Source organism: Astatotilapia calliptera, chromosome 14 (genome assembly GCF_964374335.1).
Source record: "Astatotilapia calliptera chromosome 14, fAstCal68.1, whole genome shotgun sequence".
NCBI lineage: Eukaryota > Metazoa > Chordata > Actinopteri > Cichliformes > Cichlidae > Astatotilapia > Astatotilapia calliptera.
Genome location: NC_137435.1, coordinates 25,368,786 through 25,386,437, shown reverse-complemented (window position 1 = coordinate 25,386,437; position 17,652 = coordinate 25,368,786). Strand labels below are relative to the sequence as shown.

Below are 17,652 nucleotides of genomic sequence, written 5' to 3'. Positions count from 1 at the left end.
AACCTTACGAGATCTGATTCAGGTGCCAGATTACACCATTCGTCAGTCACACCTCTGTTCTGCTCATATTCCTCAACAGCGCTCTCGATCTCCTCACTGTTTTTCTCATATTTTTCTCTGTTTCTTTTGACAATGTGTTGCACGTACTCAAGATGGTCAGTACCTGGTAGCTGTACACAGCCAGCACCATAGAAAGCCTGATAGGATGGCAACGATGGTGTTTTCAGTTCGTGGTCTGAACGATGAGGAAGGTACAGTTTAAGCAGTCTTCCGTAATATTGCTCTGGATGTTTTTCTTGTGAGCAGCGGTGAAATCTGATGATAGCAGGCTTATTGTTTTTGCGCCTTTGCACAAACCCCATCTCATTGAGAAGGGGCAAAACATCTTTACCTTTTTTCTGTTGGCCATAGACAATCCTGCAAGTAGCAGCAAAGTCTGCCATGCACATCTCCTCATACTCTGGTGTTTCAGGTCTGGCTTTGTATTTGTCATTCAAAGATGTCATCCAAACATTGGAAGACTCAGGTGTTGTGTTGTCCAGAACTGACAGGGGACGACTCATTTTCACAGGATTATCATCAGTTGGAATGAATATTACAGCACGTGAGCATTGCTTCATGTGAAGACCACATGCACGAGCAACACACTCCTGTGCACTGATCTCTCGCTTCTTTGAATATGCCTGCATGACGGCTCTCATTTCATCGCACTCATTTACACTGTCCTTATGGGAGTTCTCAATGACAGTTTTCAGGTACTCAGATAGCCCGCCCTCTTTTTTTGATATATATTTCATTAAATAATTTGCAGCACCAAAAGCATCTAAAACAAAGCTTATGTCGATATTACTGTTCCAGGCTTCAAGCAGATGTGGATTATAGCCGTTTATCCAAGAGTCTTTTGGATCACGCTTTAGTATGATCGTACTCCTCATGTTCATTTTATTCAGGTATCTCTCATATTCTGCATGTGTCAACTTGCATCTTTCCAAGAGCTGCTCTAAACTCATGGAAGCAGTTTCAGGTTCATTCAGCAGCTGGTTCAGTGGTCTGAGCTTGTTCTTTGCCGTTTCTACTTCCAGTGCATCATCCTCACTGGGTCTTGTGATCATTGTCTCATTGCAGGGTGGTTTGGGAAAACCAAAACGGCACCCGGAGCTTAAACTCCTAAAGCACGTCTTTGTGTGGTTCTTACTGTGTTTTTGCACTTCTGTTACTTTTTTGTACAGTTCAGGTTGTTTATGTGGATCAGGCAGCTGAGCTGTGATGTATTTGTTTATAAAATCAAGAACAGTTTGCTCATCATCCTCCTCAAACACAGGAGCACCTTCTACCCACAGGAGGCAGTGTATGTGTGGGCTTCCTCTGTGCTGAAACTCAACTCTGTAAAAGTAGTCAATGACTTTGCCAAGTGGCTCTGCGGGAGATAAGAGTAAATCTCTGAATAATGCTTCAACTCTCTTGTCAAACATGCGCATTGTTGTGACAGGATTGCTTCTCAGGATGTCACACTTTGCTGACCAGTCGAGTCCTTCAAAATTCACTTGTTCACCTTGCTGCCTTGTTATTGCCTCGATCACTTCAGGCCAGCGCATTTCAGCAGCTGAAAATGTGCAAAAGAACGTGGGAGTTCCCAACTGTCTGATCATGGCAAAAAGATCTCTTGTTGTTTTCTCCCAATAGGCTGGGGTTCCTCTCAGAGGCTGCATGAATCTCACTGCATCTTTATTTCGCACCAGTTTCTCCACCTCATGTTTATCTTGTAACATGCCTGAGGTTATTTTTCTACCATCTCTGGTCAGAGGCTTTGCCTTCCTTAACTGTACTGTCATGCTGGATGTAGCCAAGTGTATTTCAGTCACAAACTGTGCAAAGAATAAATAGTTTGTGTCTTTGGCAAAACGATCATCAATGCAGAAAAGTCTTGATTTGAAATACCCACTGGGGGATACTTTGATCAGCCTTCTTTCATCAAGTGTGTTTTGGCCTGTAGGAAACTGCACAGGGAAGGCCATGGCCTCCAGTTTAGGTGTTTTGAAAAAACTTATTGGATTGTTTCTCTCTGCAGGAGCAACAGAGTAGATTCCTTCACTGAAACATAATATCTCCTCAGCCACATCAGGGGGCTGCAAACAGGACTCGAGTGCAAAACCACCATTAGTCAGTCCATCTGCTTGCTCTGAATCATCTCTCATCTGTTCATGCGATTGTTCACCATCACAGGGTAACATGTCAATGTCCTGTTCATTTATATTTTGTGCTTCACTCAGTGCATTTTTCTCACAGCTGTCAATTTCCATTAAATCAGCCTCATCATAATCGTCCTCATTCATGTTTTCATCATCATCATCCTCATCATCTTCATCAGGAAGAGTTGGATCACACAGCTCAGCATCATCTCTGATGCTCACATCCTTATACTGTGGATGAATCTGCTTGAGTTTATGCAGTGCTTGCACAAGTTTAGACCAGCTTACAGTCTGAAACAGCTGATGACCTTTGTAAGACAAGCGTCTCTTCAGTTTTATTCTCATGACCTGAGAATTAATTCTCAATCGAGGCAATGCTTCAACAGTTTCCTGTACCTCGGATGGGACACAGACCACATTTCCTCTAATTGCTCTTTGTCTGCCTTTGGGAAGAGGAATGATCTTGGCAAATGGTATGCACTTGGCTATGAGATGTCTCTCCAGTATGTTGAGATCAGACAGTTCAGGTGGAATATCAGCAAGATCCAACTTATTGGCAACAGCAAGTGCTGGCATGGATCCATTTTTAAGATGATCGTGGCAGGTGTGACAAATCCACTCTCTCTTTCTCTCATCGGGAACATTGCACTGCTCATTTCTGCAGTTTTCATCACAAACATGAACAAATCTTCCAGTCAAACATGTTGCAACCACATGTGGGTTTTTGACATACTTTGACCTTGTGCAGGGTCGCACTTGGTTTGGAAATGAAGCCTTGAAGCATACAGTACATGGGTATGATGGTCCAGCTTTGATTTGTGATTTGAACACAGATATGGCCTCGTTGATCACACTGTTGTCACTCTCTTGGGTTTGTCTGTTCACCCATCTGTATTTCCTTTTTATTTTCATTGCACATCTCATGTTGTGCATAATCCTGAATGCAAGATTACTTTGATACCTGTCTCGCATTAGTTGTTTCATTAGTTGTCTGTGTCTTACTCTGAATGCGTTATCACGTGCATAACGCTGAGTCACTCGAGATCTCTGTCTCTCTCTGAATTCAGGGTTTTCTTGATACCTTTTAGTGATATAGTTTTTTTGTTTTTGTCTAAATTCAGCATTGTCACAGTAGCGTCTTTTAATATATTGTTGTTGTTTCTTTCTGAATTCATCGTTCTCACAGTAGCGTCTTTTAATATATTGTTGTTGTTTCTTTCTAACTGTAGCATTCTCAGAAAAACGTTTTTTAACATATTGTTTTTGTTTCTTTCTGAATTCATCATTTTCACAGTAACGTCTTTTCATATACTGTTGTTGTTTTTGTCTAACTTCAGGATTGTTTTTATATGTCTCGCTTGTGCAAGATTTTTTCTTTTCTTTGTAATCTTTATTTGAAGCGTACTTTTGTTGTTCTTTCCTTTTTTGGTTTTCTTTTCTCTGGTTTCTGGGTTTCTCTGATGCCATTAATCTTCTTTTCATTTTGTGCCTTTGTTGTTTATTAACTTTTTTCAGTTTTTGTAAAACTATATCAGAAAGGTCACAGGCAGCAACATTTGTTATGGCAGCATTTGATTGACATGAAAAAGCATCACTTGATGGAAGGAAACTTAATTCACTGCATAGTTCTTCAGTTGGTATATTAGGAGGTTCATTCTGATCTTCATATGATGTGAACTGAGTCACGTGGACTTCTTTTTGTTTCACCAGTGGCGTACAAATGGACATTTGACAAAAGATATTTTCAGTCGGATATGTGGTTGTGTTTCTCCTTGGAGTAGAGGAGTTTGCTTCATCAACAGTTGTATCAGAGTGAGTAGGTGCCACAGCAGTGGCAGCTGTTGGTCTGCAGACTGTGTCTGTGATAGTATCACTCAGGTTGACTGTGCTCATACTGTAGAACTGCACAGGCTTCAGTTCATAGTTACAAGAGGGTGATATCTCCATCATTTCATAAGAATCTTGGAGCCTCTTAATCATGTCACTGAGGAGTGTGAATTTCAGCATCACAGCTGTACCACGATTACGTGACTGTAGTAGTAGAGGAAGACCACTGGGTGTTCTGGAGTGTGGGTCAAAGAAACCATATTTGCCTGATGTGGATCTGAACACTGCGATACACAATCCACTCATAATCAGTAAGGCATACTGCACATCTGACAACAGGCAGCTCAGTCCTGCTTCTAAGCTGAGAAAGGTATCTACTGCCTCCTCTGGAGGTTCTTCAAATGTCCCATACCGGGAAGGCTGTGTCATGTCGACATCATACATAGACCTGCGAGCATCAACTTTGTCTGGCAGCTCATCGGTTGCCAAATGAATATTTTTAGGAAATCTTTTCTTGGCCTCTTTGTACATCACATCACCTTTATCCAAGACCAGATTTAGGTCAGCTGTAGTCATGTTTTCATTCTCATGAAGGAAAGCAAGAAATGTGAGTGAGTTACATGTGCACTGCTTGTTTCTGGAGTCTCCATATTTAGGATGAGCCTGGCTGCGAGATGCACAGACATGTATAACAGAGGGCTGGTTTTCAAGGTTCAGTCTTTCTGCATGAGATGGTCCTGCCACATCACTGTGACAGCCTCTTTTCAAAAAATCAGCATAACCCACCTGTGGGTCACATAACACCTCATGTTGTTCATTAAATTCATGCTGCAGTCCACTCTTTACAGCATCAGCATAAGATACCTGTTGTACATGTGCAGGAACATGTTGACCTGCCTGTTTGACACTGTCAGAATTGGTCTTTGTAGACACACTGTCTTCTGCAGAGCTCTGAGGAAAATCAAACTCAGCTTGTTCACATGTTGGTACACTGTGAAACTCATGAAACTTTTTCCAGCGTTGTTTTGCAGCTTGTGACTTTTTCTGCTTCCTTGGCATTTTCACACACCTGCAAGTGTTTCTTAGTCTTTAGAAAAATTGTTCACAAGATAAGAGTGGCACACACCAGGAGATGTTGTCTTTGTTTTTATATTTCAGTTTTTATTTGTCTTAAACAGTTGTCTTTCGTTTGACAGTTTGTTCTTCAGTTGAGAGAATATTATGCACTCTCTTTATTGGCTTGGCATTTTTCAGCAGCAAGCCAAGAGTGAAAAACAGGTAGAGAGAAAATTTAGAAGAGAGAACAGGCAGAGCAGGAGAGACACGGCTGGGAAATCACAATCAAACCGTGAATTAGTTTTCTTTGTTTGTTCAGTTTGTTCTCAGGTAGAGGCAATATATGCACTCTTTATTGCTTTAATGGCTTGGCGTTTTTCAGCAGCAAGCCAAGAGTGAAAAACAGGTAGAGAGAAAATTTAGCAGTGAGAACAGACAGAGCAGGAGAGACACGGCTTTAAATCAAACCGCAGATTTTTCTTTGTTTGTTCAGTTTGTTCATAGGTTGAGGCAAAATATGCACTCTTTATTGTTTTATTGGCTTGTGCATTTTTCAGCAGCAAGCCAAAGAGTGAAAAACAGGTAGAGAGAAAATTTAGCAGAGAGAACAGACAGAGCAGGAGAGACACGGCTTTAAATCAAACCGCAAAAGGATTGTTGGTTTGGCAAAATTTCTCACAAACCACAGAGTGAAATACAGATGGAAAGAAGGCAGAGACAATAGGTGGAGCAGGACAGAGGATAGAGGGGTTGGGGGGTTGGGATGTGAGAGAGAAGACTGGAGATCTGGTCCTTGTTCTTCTTCTTCTACACACTCTGAACAAAAAACAAGAAAAAATAATAATTTTATTAAAATTATATCACATGGTAATTGTATGAACTAAATGTGACTACTGCAAAAGGACAAAACAAATATTCAAGCTAAACTGTTGTCGGCTGCCATGTGCAAAAAGTTGCATAATTGGGCACTTTTTAAAATAATAAATATTTAATTAAATTCAGCAATAATATTTTTAAATACAAATATGATTGAGTGAATCATTAATTAATCACATGTAGTATGACTACAAAAATGTACGAAAAAAATATTTTAGCCCAATTGTTAAGCTGCACTTATGTGTATTTATTATAAAATTGTGTTTAAAAGGTCTAGCACAAAGTTTGAACCCATCACTTTACAGCTTATATTAGTCATATTATTTTTTTATTTTGGTCTACTTCTCTTACAGTATGTGCACACCTACCAGGCAAAGCACAGTGTCAGTCAGGTTCCTGAAAGAAACGAGAAATAATACGTTAGTTGTCTGTACAGTGTTATCAGACTAACAGAAATACAAAGCCCACACGACATGATACACTGAACTTCTAGTCAGCAGGGTAATTATAGAGTAATATAGCACACCAACTGATACAGCAGTCATTTTACAATTCAAACTAATTAACTGAAGTATTGCCACTTATGTAAGGCTACTGTTAGACTGTTACTAGCCTTAGCATTGCTGCTAGCGCTAGCATTCCGGCTAGCATTAGCACTTCAGTTAGTGTTAGCATTGCAGCTAGCGTTAGCATTGCAGCTAGCGTTAGCATTGCAGCTAGCGTTAGCAATGCTGCTAGCGCTAGCACTCTTACTGTTAAAACTGAGCCACAATGGCAATAATAAAGCTAATTTCTTACTTTTGTCTCACTGACCGGCAAGAAATATCACAGGAATATTATTTTTGTCAGTTAACAACTGCTAAGGCTAGTGTTAGCACTATAGCTAGCGTTAGCATTGTTGCTAGCATTAGCATTGAAGCTAGCGTTAGCACTGCTGCTAACAGCAAAACGTAATAAACGTATATAAATGATAGCGAAGGTTATTCTTTTTTCTTTCTTTCTTCTTTGAATTGTTTTTAACTCTGTTGGACTTGATATGTGAGTTTAAATGTCAAACATGTATTTTTTCCATCATAAAAATAAAACACTGCAGTACTGAGTGTACTGTACTTACCACAGCAGAGAGCAAAGCGGAATGACGACAGTTGGTCCAGTGATAGGTTAAAAACAGATGAGGCGTTCAGGTGGTGCTTGGAAATTTGATCATCAGTTTGAACAGCAATAATGAGCATATACATGTCTGTGTGTTGGTCTCTGTGTGTGACAGACATAGAGAGATAGAGGGAAAAAATACACTATACTAGTGTAAAAATTGGTCCTTTTTGCCCAAGTATAAGCGAATGAGTGACATACAGAAAAACAGGGCAACTGGCATTAAATGAGCAAATAAAAAGTATTAAATCTTGAACTGTTTTGTGGGTTTTATTTTAAGACTACTTTGAGTGTATTCGTGGGGAGATAAACTATACAGACTATAAACAGAGACATTAAATGAGATTAGGTTAGTTAAACGTTAGTTAAAAGGTGGGAAAATTAACTACAGACCGATAGATGCTGAGAGCTTTAATTATCCAGTCAGTTGATGATTTTGAAATCATCAACTGACTCCAACTGCCCAGATCTGAAAAACCTTTGTGCCAATCACAATGCTCTACTTAGTTGGCATATACTAACTAGTGACAAACTATTAATCTGTGGCAAAACCCTGTCAAATCTGTCTTATTGTACTTTTGAAAAAGTTAATCTTACTACAATCTAACATTTTTAGGTTTAACCTTGGCAGAGTGAGAGAGAGCTCGTTAAGCAGGCAGGTGTGAGCCTGGTTGCTATAGTGACAATGGCTCCATACACACGACACAGACATGCACCTCACTTTTGCTGCTTAAAATGAACAGAAAAGTCAGGCCGAAACAAATCGTTCCCAAATGAAAAGTAAAAGTCGTATTGACAAAATTCTTTCACCGTGAGCGACAGCAGCTTCTAGTCTACTGAATTCTCAGTTTTCATGCCTGTGGAGTTTATTATATGGACGTGGTGACAGTGGAAAGACACCATACTCTTCTGATTTTCAAACGAACCTTCTGAGCCCTTTTAACATTAGAGTCTATGGAAGAGTTGGAGGGAGGAGGCTGCGCATTGGTGACATTTATGAAAGAACCATAACACCTAGTACAATAGTAAACACATTGGATGAAAGAGGACAGCGATGGCTACGTTTTGAGGGTAAAATCATACCTGTAGAGCAAACGCTGTGGACACAGCAGCAGTTTTAAAAAAGATTTTAAGATTAATTTTTTTGCTCCTCTCACTCTAGCAGTTGAGCTGTCTCACTCTAGCCCCAACATTCCGTCCCATACACACCCATTATAAACTCTGAAACGGGTGAAAAAACATCATGAAACTTAAACTGGAACTGAAGAAAAAGTATAATAGATATTGAAAAGATAAATACAAGTTGAATAGTTGAATGTCTTGTCTTCGTTTTAAAGTTTGAATGGTGGCTCTATGTCAATGTATGTGGAAGTAGTAAGAGTTTAAAAATGAGTAAATTGAATGAGAATTTGAAGGGTCTCCCCATTGAAATACATGGGAAATTTTTGTTGAATAAAGTTGAATAAAATTAAAAATATAAATGTTAAAAATGAGAAAAATAGAAGCAGTGTTGTCCAAAAGAATAGGAATCTAACGGTGTTTGAATGGTTTTTCTAAGTTGAACGGTTTTGAAGGAGTAGGATTACAAAAAACGTACGGAATAGATAAAATATAATAACTAGAAAGTGCATTTTCTGAAGAAACTGCAGTGTGAATGCTTGAATCTGAATGTATGCACTGAAATGAATTAATTACTGAATTTAAGTTAAAAATCTTGAATGAGATTAAAAAAAAACCCGAATTTAACCTGAAAACAAAAGTGCTGAACTGCTAAAAGCTGAAGGTTACACAGAAGAAGAAGTTGGAAAAAAGCTGAAAATGTTTTAATTGTAAATTAGAAAAACCTAAGAAATGAGAAAAGAACATTTAGAGTCAGAAAACATCTGAAAGAATATTAAAAGGTCATATTCTTTGAATCACTGAATGACTAAAATGTGATCCCTCCACTTGGACCCACACAGTTTAAAAAGTTTACATCTCTGAGCTTTGAAAGACAAGATGTTGGAAAAAGAACAACGATGGCGACGTTTTGAGGGTAAAATGATGGCTTTAACACTGTGGACACAGCAGCAGTTGAAAGAGAAGTGTTTAACCCTGATGCACCCGCCAGGGGGAGAGCGGCGGGGTCGGGGGGATGCGGGTCCCCCACGGAGGGAGGGAGGGAGGGAGGGAGGGAGGGAGGAGGTTGGGGTCGCGAGATCCCCCCGATGGGATGGGGATGGGGATGGGATGGCGGGCTCGGGGGATGCGGGTCCCCCGCGGAGGGAGGGAGGAGGTTGGGGTCGCGAGATCCCCCCCCCCCCCCCCCCCCCGATGGGATGGGGATGGGATGGGATGGCGGGCTCGGGGGATGCGGGTCCCCCGCGGAGGGAGGGAGGAGGTTGGGGTCGCGAGATCCCCCCCGATGGGATGGGGATGGGATGGGATGGGATGGCGGGCTCGGGGGATGCGGGTCCCCCGCCGAGGGAGGGAGGGAGGGAGGAGGTTGGGGTCGCGAGATCCCCCCCCCCCCCCCCCGATGGGATGGGGATGGGATGGGATGGGATGGCGGGCTCGGGGGATGCGGGTCCCCCGCCGAGGGAGGGAGGGAGGGAGGAGGTTGGGGTCGCGAGATTCCCCCCCCCCCCCCCCGATGGGATGGGGATGGGATGGGATGGGGATTGGATGGGATGGGGATTGGATGGGATGGGATTAGAGAGAGAGAGAGAGAGAGAGAGAGAGAGAGAGAGAGAGAGAGAGAGAGAGATATAAAGTCTTGTAAAAAGGTGGTCGAGAAACACCCCGGCGAAAGCAGAAGAAGACGAAGAAGAAGAAGAAGAAGAAGAAGAAGAAGAAGAAGATAATGTCACGCACTAGACCGTGGGAGCCAAAGAGCACTAAGGTCGGTGGTACAGGCGGATCGCAATCGCCAGCGGTGTCCTCCTCCTCCTCCTCATCCTCCTCCTCCCGCTCACCATCACCGTCGCCATCGCCATCGCATTTGGCGTACGCTGCGTGGTCGGCTCCGGTGGCTCCGTTGTTGCGACCGGCCACGTTTCGCTATCGAGGGCTAGGGGTCGAGGAAGACCAAGAGCAGCGGCAGCAGCGGCAGCAGCAGCAGCAGCGGCAGCAGCGGCAGCAGCAGCAGCAGCAGCTACAGGAGAACTTGGAGGAGGACGAGAGCAAGGAAGAGGAGCAAGAGGCCGAGGGGGACGACAACGACGACCCGACGGCCCGAACGCTCGCAGACGAGGAGGAGGAGAGCCACTCGGAGGATCAGGAGGACGAAAACGATGGGGTGGGTAGTTGCGAGGAAGACGATCGCGGTTACGAAATGGCGTCGCAACTCTGCCAGGACGGCGGCTCGCAAGGCGAGTCGAACCGCCGAGAGGGAGAGGAAGAAGAAGCAGGCGCCGACCCACCGGGACGGGGGACTCGGGAGATTTGGCAAGAGGACGACGCCGGCCGCGCTGCAGGTGGCGTTCATGATCCTGGGCGCGATCGCGGCCGCGGCGCTGTCGGTGAAACTCGCGACGCTGATGTAGCCGACGATTACGACTACGACGATGACGAAGAAGACAAAGACTATGAAGAAGAAGAAGAAGAAGAAGAAGAAGAAGAAGAAGAAGACGTCCTCGCCGATGATGATGATGATGATGATGAAGAAGAAGAAAAAGAAGAAGACAAAGACTATGAAGATGAAGAAGAAGACAAAGACAATGAAGAAGAAGAAGAAGAAGAAGAAAAAGAAGACATCCTCGCCAATGATGATGAAGAAGAAGAAGAAGAAGAAGAAAAAGAAGAAGAAGAAGAAGAAGAAGAAGAAGAAGAAGACAAAGACAAAGACTATGAAGAAGAAAAAGAAGACATCCTCGCCAATGATGATGAAGAAGAAGAAGAAGAAGACGTCCTCGCTGATGATTATAACGATGACGATGAAGAAGACAAAGACTATGAAGAAGAAGAAGAAGAAGAAGAAGAAGAAGAAGAAGAAGAAGAAGAAGAAGAATTAGAATTAGAAGAAGAAGAAGAAGACGACGACCTCGACCCGCCGGGACGAGGCCCCACCGAAGAGGCCGTGGCGGCGGCGCGAGACGAGGCCTCCGCGTTCATGGCCTACTTCCCGCCGGAGATAGAGGACTCGGTGATCGCCATGACCAACCTGGAAGCGGGCAGGCGCAGGCCCGCCATCGACGGATGGAAGCCCATGGGCCGCGTCGAGTTCCGAGCCTACCTGGGGCTGCTCGTGCTCGCCGGCGTGTACAGGTCCCGGGGAGAGGCCTGCGAGAGCCTGTGGGACGCCGAGAGCGGCAGGTCCGTGTTCAGAGCCACGATGCCGCTCAAGACCTTTCGAGCCTACTCGAGCGCGCTGCGCTTCGACGACAGGGAGACCAGAAGGGCCGGGCGAGGCGAAGGCGAGGGCGATAGCTGCTACGACAAACTGGCCCCCATCAGAGCCGTGTGGGACGAGTGGTGCGCGAGGTTGCCCGCCATGTACCGCCCGGGACCGGAGGTCACCGTCGACGAGAGACTGGTGCCGTTCAGAGGTACGTACGTACTATGTGGTGTGTGTGTGTGTGTGTGTGTGTGTGTGACTGGGGGAAAGAGAGGAGGAATAGGAGCGGGAATGACGAAAACGGGCTAGCTCGCTGCTCTGTTGCATACTCGTGTTGGGTTCCGCGTTTGTGCTGCTTTCGCATGACTCTTTATGTCTATGAAGCTATGAAGCTATGAAGTCTATGACTCTTTATGTCTTTATGTCTATGAAGCGATGAAGCTATGAAGTCTATGACTCTTTATGTCTTTGTATCTATGAAGCGCCTTGAGGCGACTTTTGTTGTGATTTGGCGCTATATAAATAAAATTGAATTGAATTGAATGTCTTCTCCTTGCGTTTCTGCCCCAATCTCCCCCCACACTTTCCCACATCTCTCTCTCTCTCTCTCTCTCTCTCTCTCTCTCTCTCTCTCTCCATCCATCCATCCATCAGGACGGTGTCCGTTCAGACAGTACATGCCCAGCAAGCCGGCCAGGTACGGGATCAAGATATGGGTGGCGTGCGACGCGCGTTCCAGCTACGCGTGGAAGATGCAAGTCTACACCGGCAAGCCCGACAAGCGCGGCCCTCCCGAAAAGCACCTGGCCACTCGAGTGGTCGTGGACCTCACCGAGGGACTGACTCCGGGACGCAACGTCACGTGCGACAACTTTTTCACCTCGCGCGAGCTCGCCGATAGGCTCTATCGCGAGAGAGGCCACACCGTGCTGGGCACTCTGCGGTCGAACAGACCCGAGATCCCCAGAGAGCTGCGCTGCGTCAAGGGCAGGGCCGTGGGCTCCGTCGAATCCGTGTTACTCGGCGGCTCCGCGGGACGAGGGGGAGGAAGAGGAGGACGAGAAGGAGGAGAAGGAGGAGGAGGAGGAGGGCCCGACACGATCATCCTCTCCTACGTGGCCAAGAAGAACAAGAACGTGCTGCTCCTCACCACAGCTCCTCGTTATTACCACCATCGCTCCGGCCCCGAGCCCCGGCCTAGCCGCCGCATCAGCAACAGCAGCAGCAGCAACAGCAGCGGCGGCAGCAGCAGCAACAGAAGCGGCGCGAAACCGCCCTTGGTGCTGCATTACAACCGCACCAAGGGAGGAGTGGACAACCTGGACAAGGTCGTGAGCACGTACAGCTGCAGGAGAAAGACCCGCAGGTGGCCCGTGGCCCTTTTCCACAACATGGTCGACGTGGCGGCCTACAACGCGTTCGTGCTGTGGAGGGAAATTCACCCCGACTGGATGCCGGGCAAGCTCAACAGACGACGGCTCTTCCTCGAGCGACTGGGCAAAGCGCTCGCGCGCCCCATGCTCGAAGCCAGGGCGGCTTTAGCGCGAGGACCGGGAGGAGGAGGAGGAGGAGGAGGAGGCAGAGTCGCGGCCCGAGGCGCTACCGCCGAGGCAGCCTCTAACAACAACGCTACGCCACGCGACTCCTCTCCGGTCAAGAGGCGCAGGTGCCGCGTGTGTCCCAGGAGCAAAGACGTCAAGACCAAGATCCTGTGCCGCGAGTGCCGAGCGCACGTGTGTACAAACTGCGCCGTCACGTACTGTCCCAACTGCGCCGCTTCTTCTTCTTCTTCTTCCCGCGACGCCGCTCCCCGGACGCCACCGACGCCGTGATAACACAAGCGCCCCAACGGTGGTCCCCTAGCGACCCCACCCCACCTTATCATCATCATCATCATCATCATCATCATCATCATCATCATCACACAATATATGCCCCCCGGGGGGTCCTAGTGACCCCAAACCTATCATCATCATCATCATCATCATCATCATCATCATCATCACATATGCCCCCCCCGGGGGGGTCCTAGTGACCCCAAACTCATCATCATCATCATCATCATCATCATCACATATGCCCCCCCGGGGGGGTCCTAGTGACCCCAAACCTATCATCATCATCATCATCATCATCATCATCACATATGCCCCCCGGGGGGGTCCTAGTGACCCCAAACCTATCATCATCATCATCATCATCATCATCATCATCACATATGCCCCCCCGGGGGGGTCCTAGTGACCCCAAACCTATCATCATCATCATCATCATCATCATCACATATGCCCCCCCGGGGGGGGTCCTAGTGACCCCAAACCTATCATCATCATCATCATCATCATCATCATCACATATGCCCGAGGGGGTCCTAGCGACCCCCACGCTAATCATCATAAAACACACATATCCCCCCCCCCCCAGGGGGTTACCAAGACCCCCCATCGCCACCACCACCATCATCAGGATCATCATCATCATCATCATCATCATCATCACACACACACACACACACACACACACACACACACTCATCATCATCATCATCATCACACACACACACACACACACACACACACACACACACTCATCATCATCAACACACACACACACACACACACACACACACACACACACACCTCGGGGGGTCACCACGACCCACGCCCCGAGAACAGGCGGGCGCACAAGGGTTAAGCGGAAACAAGCGCCTCGACGCCAAAGCTTTCCTCACGCTGTAAAAAAATATACAGCCACAGGGGGGCGTTTTAAAAACGCACCCCCCTGTCGTGGGCGGCCCTAATGGCATTACCCGCGCGAGCCTCGCCTTTCCTTCCAGGCAGAGATCCTCCTAGTTGAAATACCTGCGTTTTTGCGCAGGCTCTATGGCGCGCGGCCAGCGGAGGCCGCCTTTTTTCCGTCTCCGGGTATGTTGATATGGTGCACGGCCGGCAGAGGCCGCCCTTACATCCTAGGGTATGTTGAATGTACACACTAACACAACGTACACAGAAGAAGGGACTAATGCAAGTGTGTATCAGCAACGCCGCGGAATGACAAATATAACATCTTACCATGTTTCCTATGTACTACGATTGCCGCTTTGTACATTGTGCCACAATAAACATGAATCACAAGAAACTTTCTATGTCATATATTGGCCATTGCTTCGCAGATAACACTTCTCTCGGTGACAGAGGCCCGCCAGATCCACTTCGTACTACTTCTGTTTGATTTGTAATATAAATAAATTACTTTAGACGTATTTGATTTCAATGTTTTTATTGTTATATTGGTTTATATTGGTTACACATTGATTATACATTGGTTACACATTTGGTTACACATTTGGTTACACTGGGTTTAAGGGCGCCAGGTGTGCTTCTTGTAGATAGCTTCAGTGTTAAACAGAGTGTGTCCGGTTTCAGCTGTGTACCAGACGGAAACTTCAATTTCCATACGAACATCAGTAATGTCGACGGCTAGTGTACTCATAAGACGATCGCATTCATCGTTGATGTCCACGGTAAGTCCAGTTGCGGGGCCATTGATGGAATGTAGATCACTCCAATCCCCTAGGACAGATCTGATGCGGTATTTATAAGTGACATCCTTGCCGTCGATTAAACGCTCGTGAGATCGGGCTTCGAAAACACAAGTTCCAATTTCACAGCTGACGGTGGGGGCATCAGTTACAATTGCACAAGAAGGCTTGAACACGCCGCTGTATTTCACTCCTTCGCAGTCTATCTCAACATTGTACTTTTGAAAACTTTGAAAAACGTATGTTGAGCCATCATCGTCCTTGTAAGGGCATTTCTCCTTGTCGACAAATCACAGAATGAGCCTCTGAAGAGCCGTGTGTTCACATGTCACGGGTAACCCATACTCACATATTTAGTATGGTTAATACCATCTGTTAATACGATCTGTCAATGAGATATATTCGTAAGGTAATTATTGTCATTTTAGTGGTTTGTACTACATACACAGTCGGAGGTCAGTGACCGTGTGCAATAGACACCAGGATTGTGCACTGTCTACTAGCGTGACAATGAACGCAGATGTGATCGATCGATTGTGTTCATGTGTGTGGAAACACAAACAATCTGTGGTTATTTCCAAGTGTTTATTTCAAACAGTTATACAGTATATTGTACACCGTGCATTGACAGGAGCATGCTTTACTTTCATTTAGTAGCACAAGCAAAATGTTAGTAACTTTTGTTGCAAAAGCATGATATCTTGTTGATACAAATCAAATGGTATCACGCCTGTATAGACTGCTTTAGTATTACCCTAAACTACAGCTCTGTCATCTGCCTAAAACCTTGGGTGGTTTGATATTGACGTTTTCATAGTTGCACATTAGATGGAGATTGTGCCCTTGTCCGCTTCTGCGTAGTTGAACAGCACCGCAACGTGACACTGTGTAGTACCCAGAAGGTCTCCGGTGGAAAATTCCGCCGTGCACTCCAGACCTTGCTGTGTAGACTTCATCGTACACCGACGGACTTCAGTCCCGCATGTGACCTTCAGTCTCGAAAGAGTGTCCTGTGTGGGTGGAAAGCATCGATACACACAGTGGATTCCACTACGGGCATCCCTGTGACATTGGAAACGTACAGGGTGTGTACAGGCCGCAGACCGAGATAGAACCCTGCTCCACTCGCTCCATAGTATGCCTGTGGTGTTCTGTTGCTGTCGGACGCGTGCTCTAATGGTGTAGTTTGAGGTCACAAGGTCTTGAATGTGAGCTACACAAAGCTTGCCATTCTCACATTGGACGGTATTCACCCCACTCGGCTCATCGGCACCTGTGACGGTCCATTCAATCTCCGCAGTGTAGTCCGCAGTCCAAATCGTGGAAAATGTGCTCAAAGTTCACTTCGTCGAAACTCACGGACAGAGTGGGGCTGGCCATCTTTACTCCACATTGCGGATTCACGTGGCTGTTTGATTCTCGTATGCCACCTATATTAAGACGTACCTTGCAATTGTGTTGTAACGCATCAGGGCTCGTGAGTTGCACATCACACTTCACAGCCCCATAACGCCAGCTACTACTCCATCGGGTCCCATCGTCTTTGTCAAATTCAGGTATACATTGGTGCTCTTCCGTTCCACATATAACCTCCGATATCACTTTAGCCTGTGGCCTGTAGTCCAGATGATCTTGGGCATACCGGTGTATCACTGTTAGCCGCCTGCTACCATCCGTGATCAGATGAGACAACACAGGAGGCCTGCAGTTCAGTGGTGGACACGGAGATTTCCATGCGGTTTGAGCCAACACAGGTCCCACTAGGACAAGGCCAAGAGTAGCAATCACAGTAAACCAACGCATTGTATTGACAGTCGGTCGTAAGTGTGTGTAAGTTGGTGTAAAGACAAGGCTTATATCCTTGAGGAGTGTAGTACAGCAGAAGAGTATCCACCGACCTGCAGCACCGAGCCAGCCGACCTGCAGCACCGGAGCAGCCGACCTGCAGCACCGGAGCCACCGACCTGCAGCACCGAGCCAGCCGACCCAGAGCAGGAGCTTTTTTAACAGAACAGCACAGGGTAGCAGACTTGTGTTGTGTCTACAGTCATGTCCTTGGCAAATAAGCACATCGTAGCCGGTATTGTACGCCCCACAACCCCGGACGCCAAGCGGGCACTACCGCGGGCCGTGTACATGAAGCGTTTCCATGTAAGCAAATGGAAATGCGTACAGGATCAGCGAACCAAGACGCTGGCGGTGGTGCACGCATTGCTATGTATGGAGTACGTGTGCTGTGTAATACCAAAACGTTCACAGACTCGGTTTATAGTACGTACGAGACAAACTTTATTTGGTTTCATGTACAGTCTGGGGTAGTAACAACAGATGTGATCTTTCCGTGACCAACAGTGTACAATTATGTTCGGGAGATCACATTGACAAAATGGAGACATTCACTCAAACACAACCACCGTTCTGACTCCAGGGCTCTCCTGATCGGTGCTAGTACCAACGTGCACCCACACAGGTCCGTTAAGGTGAACCATGCCTGTTGCCGTTATGAAGACAGATGCATCTCCTCTGCATATCGTCAGCCCCCCACGGACCTGATCGGGGCTTCCCGCCCTGCGCGTCTTCACATTAGCTGGAGGTTGAAACCATTGTTCGCTCACAGGGTTAAGAGAAAACCAAAACTTGTCATATTGTAAATCCGGGGCGATGGGGCGTATGTAAAAGTCCACTATCATGGAGCC

General features: G+C 46.3%; 2 protein-coding genes and 2 long non-coding RNA genes across 4 annotated transcripts in view; 2 read left to right on the top strand and 2 right to left on the bottom strand.

Moving 5' to 3' along the window:
- The window catches only part of LOC145420235 (TOG array regulator of axonemal microtubules protein 1-like), a 321,547-nt gene that overhangs the window by 43,927 nt on the left and 259,968 nt on the right, over nt 1-17,652 (bottom strand). The window lies entirely within an intron of this gene.
- Nucleotides 1-17,652, top strand: part of LOC145420236 (uncharacterized) — a 210,664-nt gene that overhangs the window by 3,071 nt on the left and 189,941 nt on the right. The gene's annotated exons all lie outside the window — the stretch shown is intronic.
- Nucleotides 5,765-7,168, bottom strand: LOC145420101 (uncharacterized). The gene is made up of 3 exons (XR_013901384.1): nt 7,063-7,168; nt 6,317-6,344; nt 5,765-5,888 (listed from the first exon to the last, which is right to left on the bottom strand). It is a non-coding gene; the product is annotated as an uncharacterized LOC145420101 (long non-coding RNA).
- LOC145420021 (uncharacterized) lies at nt 10,263-14,667 on the top strand. Its single transcript, XM_080288719.1, has 2 exons — nt 10,263-11,626; nt 12,070-14,667. Exons 1-2 carry the CDS (start codon nt 10,414-10,416, stop codon nt 13,245-13,247), a joined length of 2,391 nt encoding a protein of 796 aa, XP_080144845.1. The 5' UTR covers nt 10,263-10,413; the 3' UTR covers nt 13,248-14,667.

Excerpts from the sequence above, each read along its gene's own strand:
- LOC145420021 (XM_080288719.1), top strand. The coding sequence starts at position 10,414 with ATGGCGTCGCAACTCTGCCAGGACGGCGGCTCGCAAGGCGAGTCGAAC. Across the intron at positions 11,627-12,069 it reads GAGACTGGTGCCGTTCAGAG|GACGGTGTCCGTTCAGACAG; the intron begins GTACGTACGTAC and ends TCCATCCATCAG.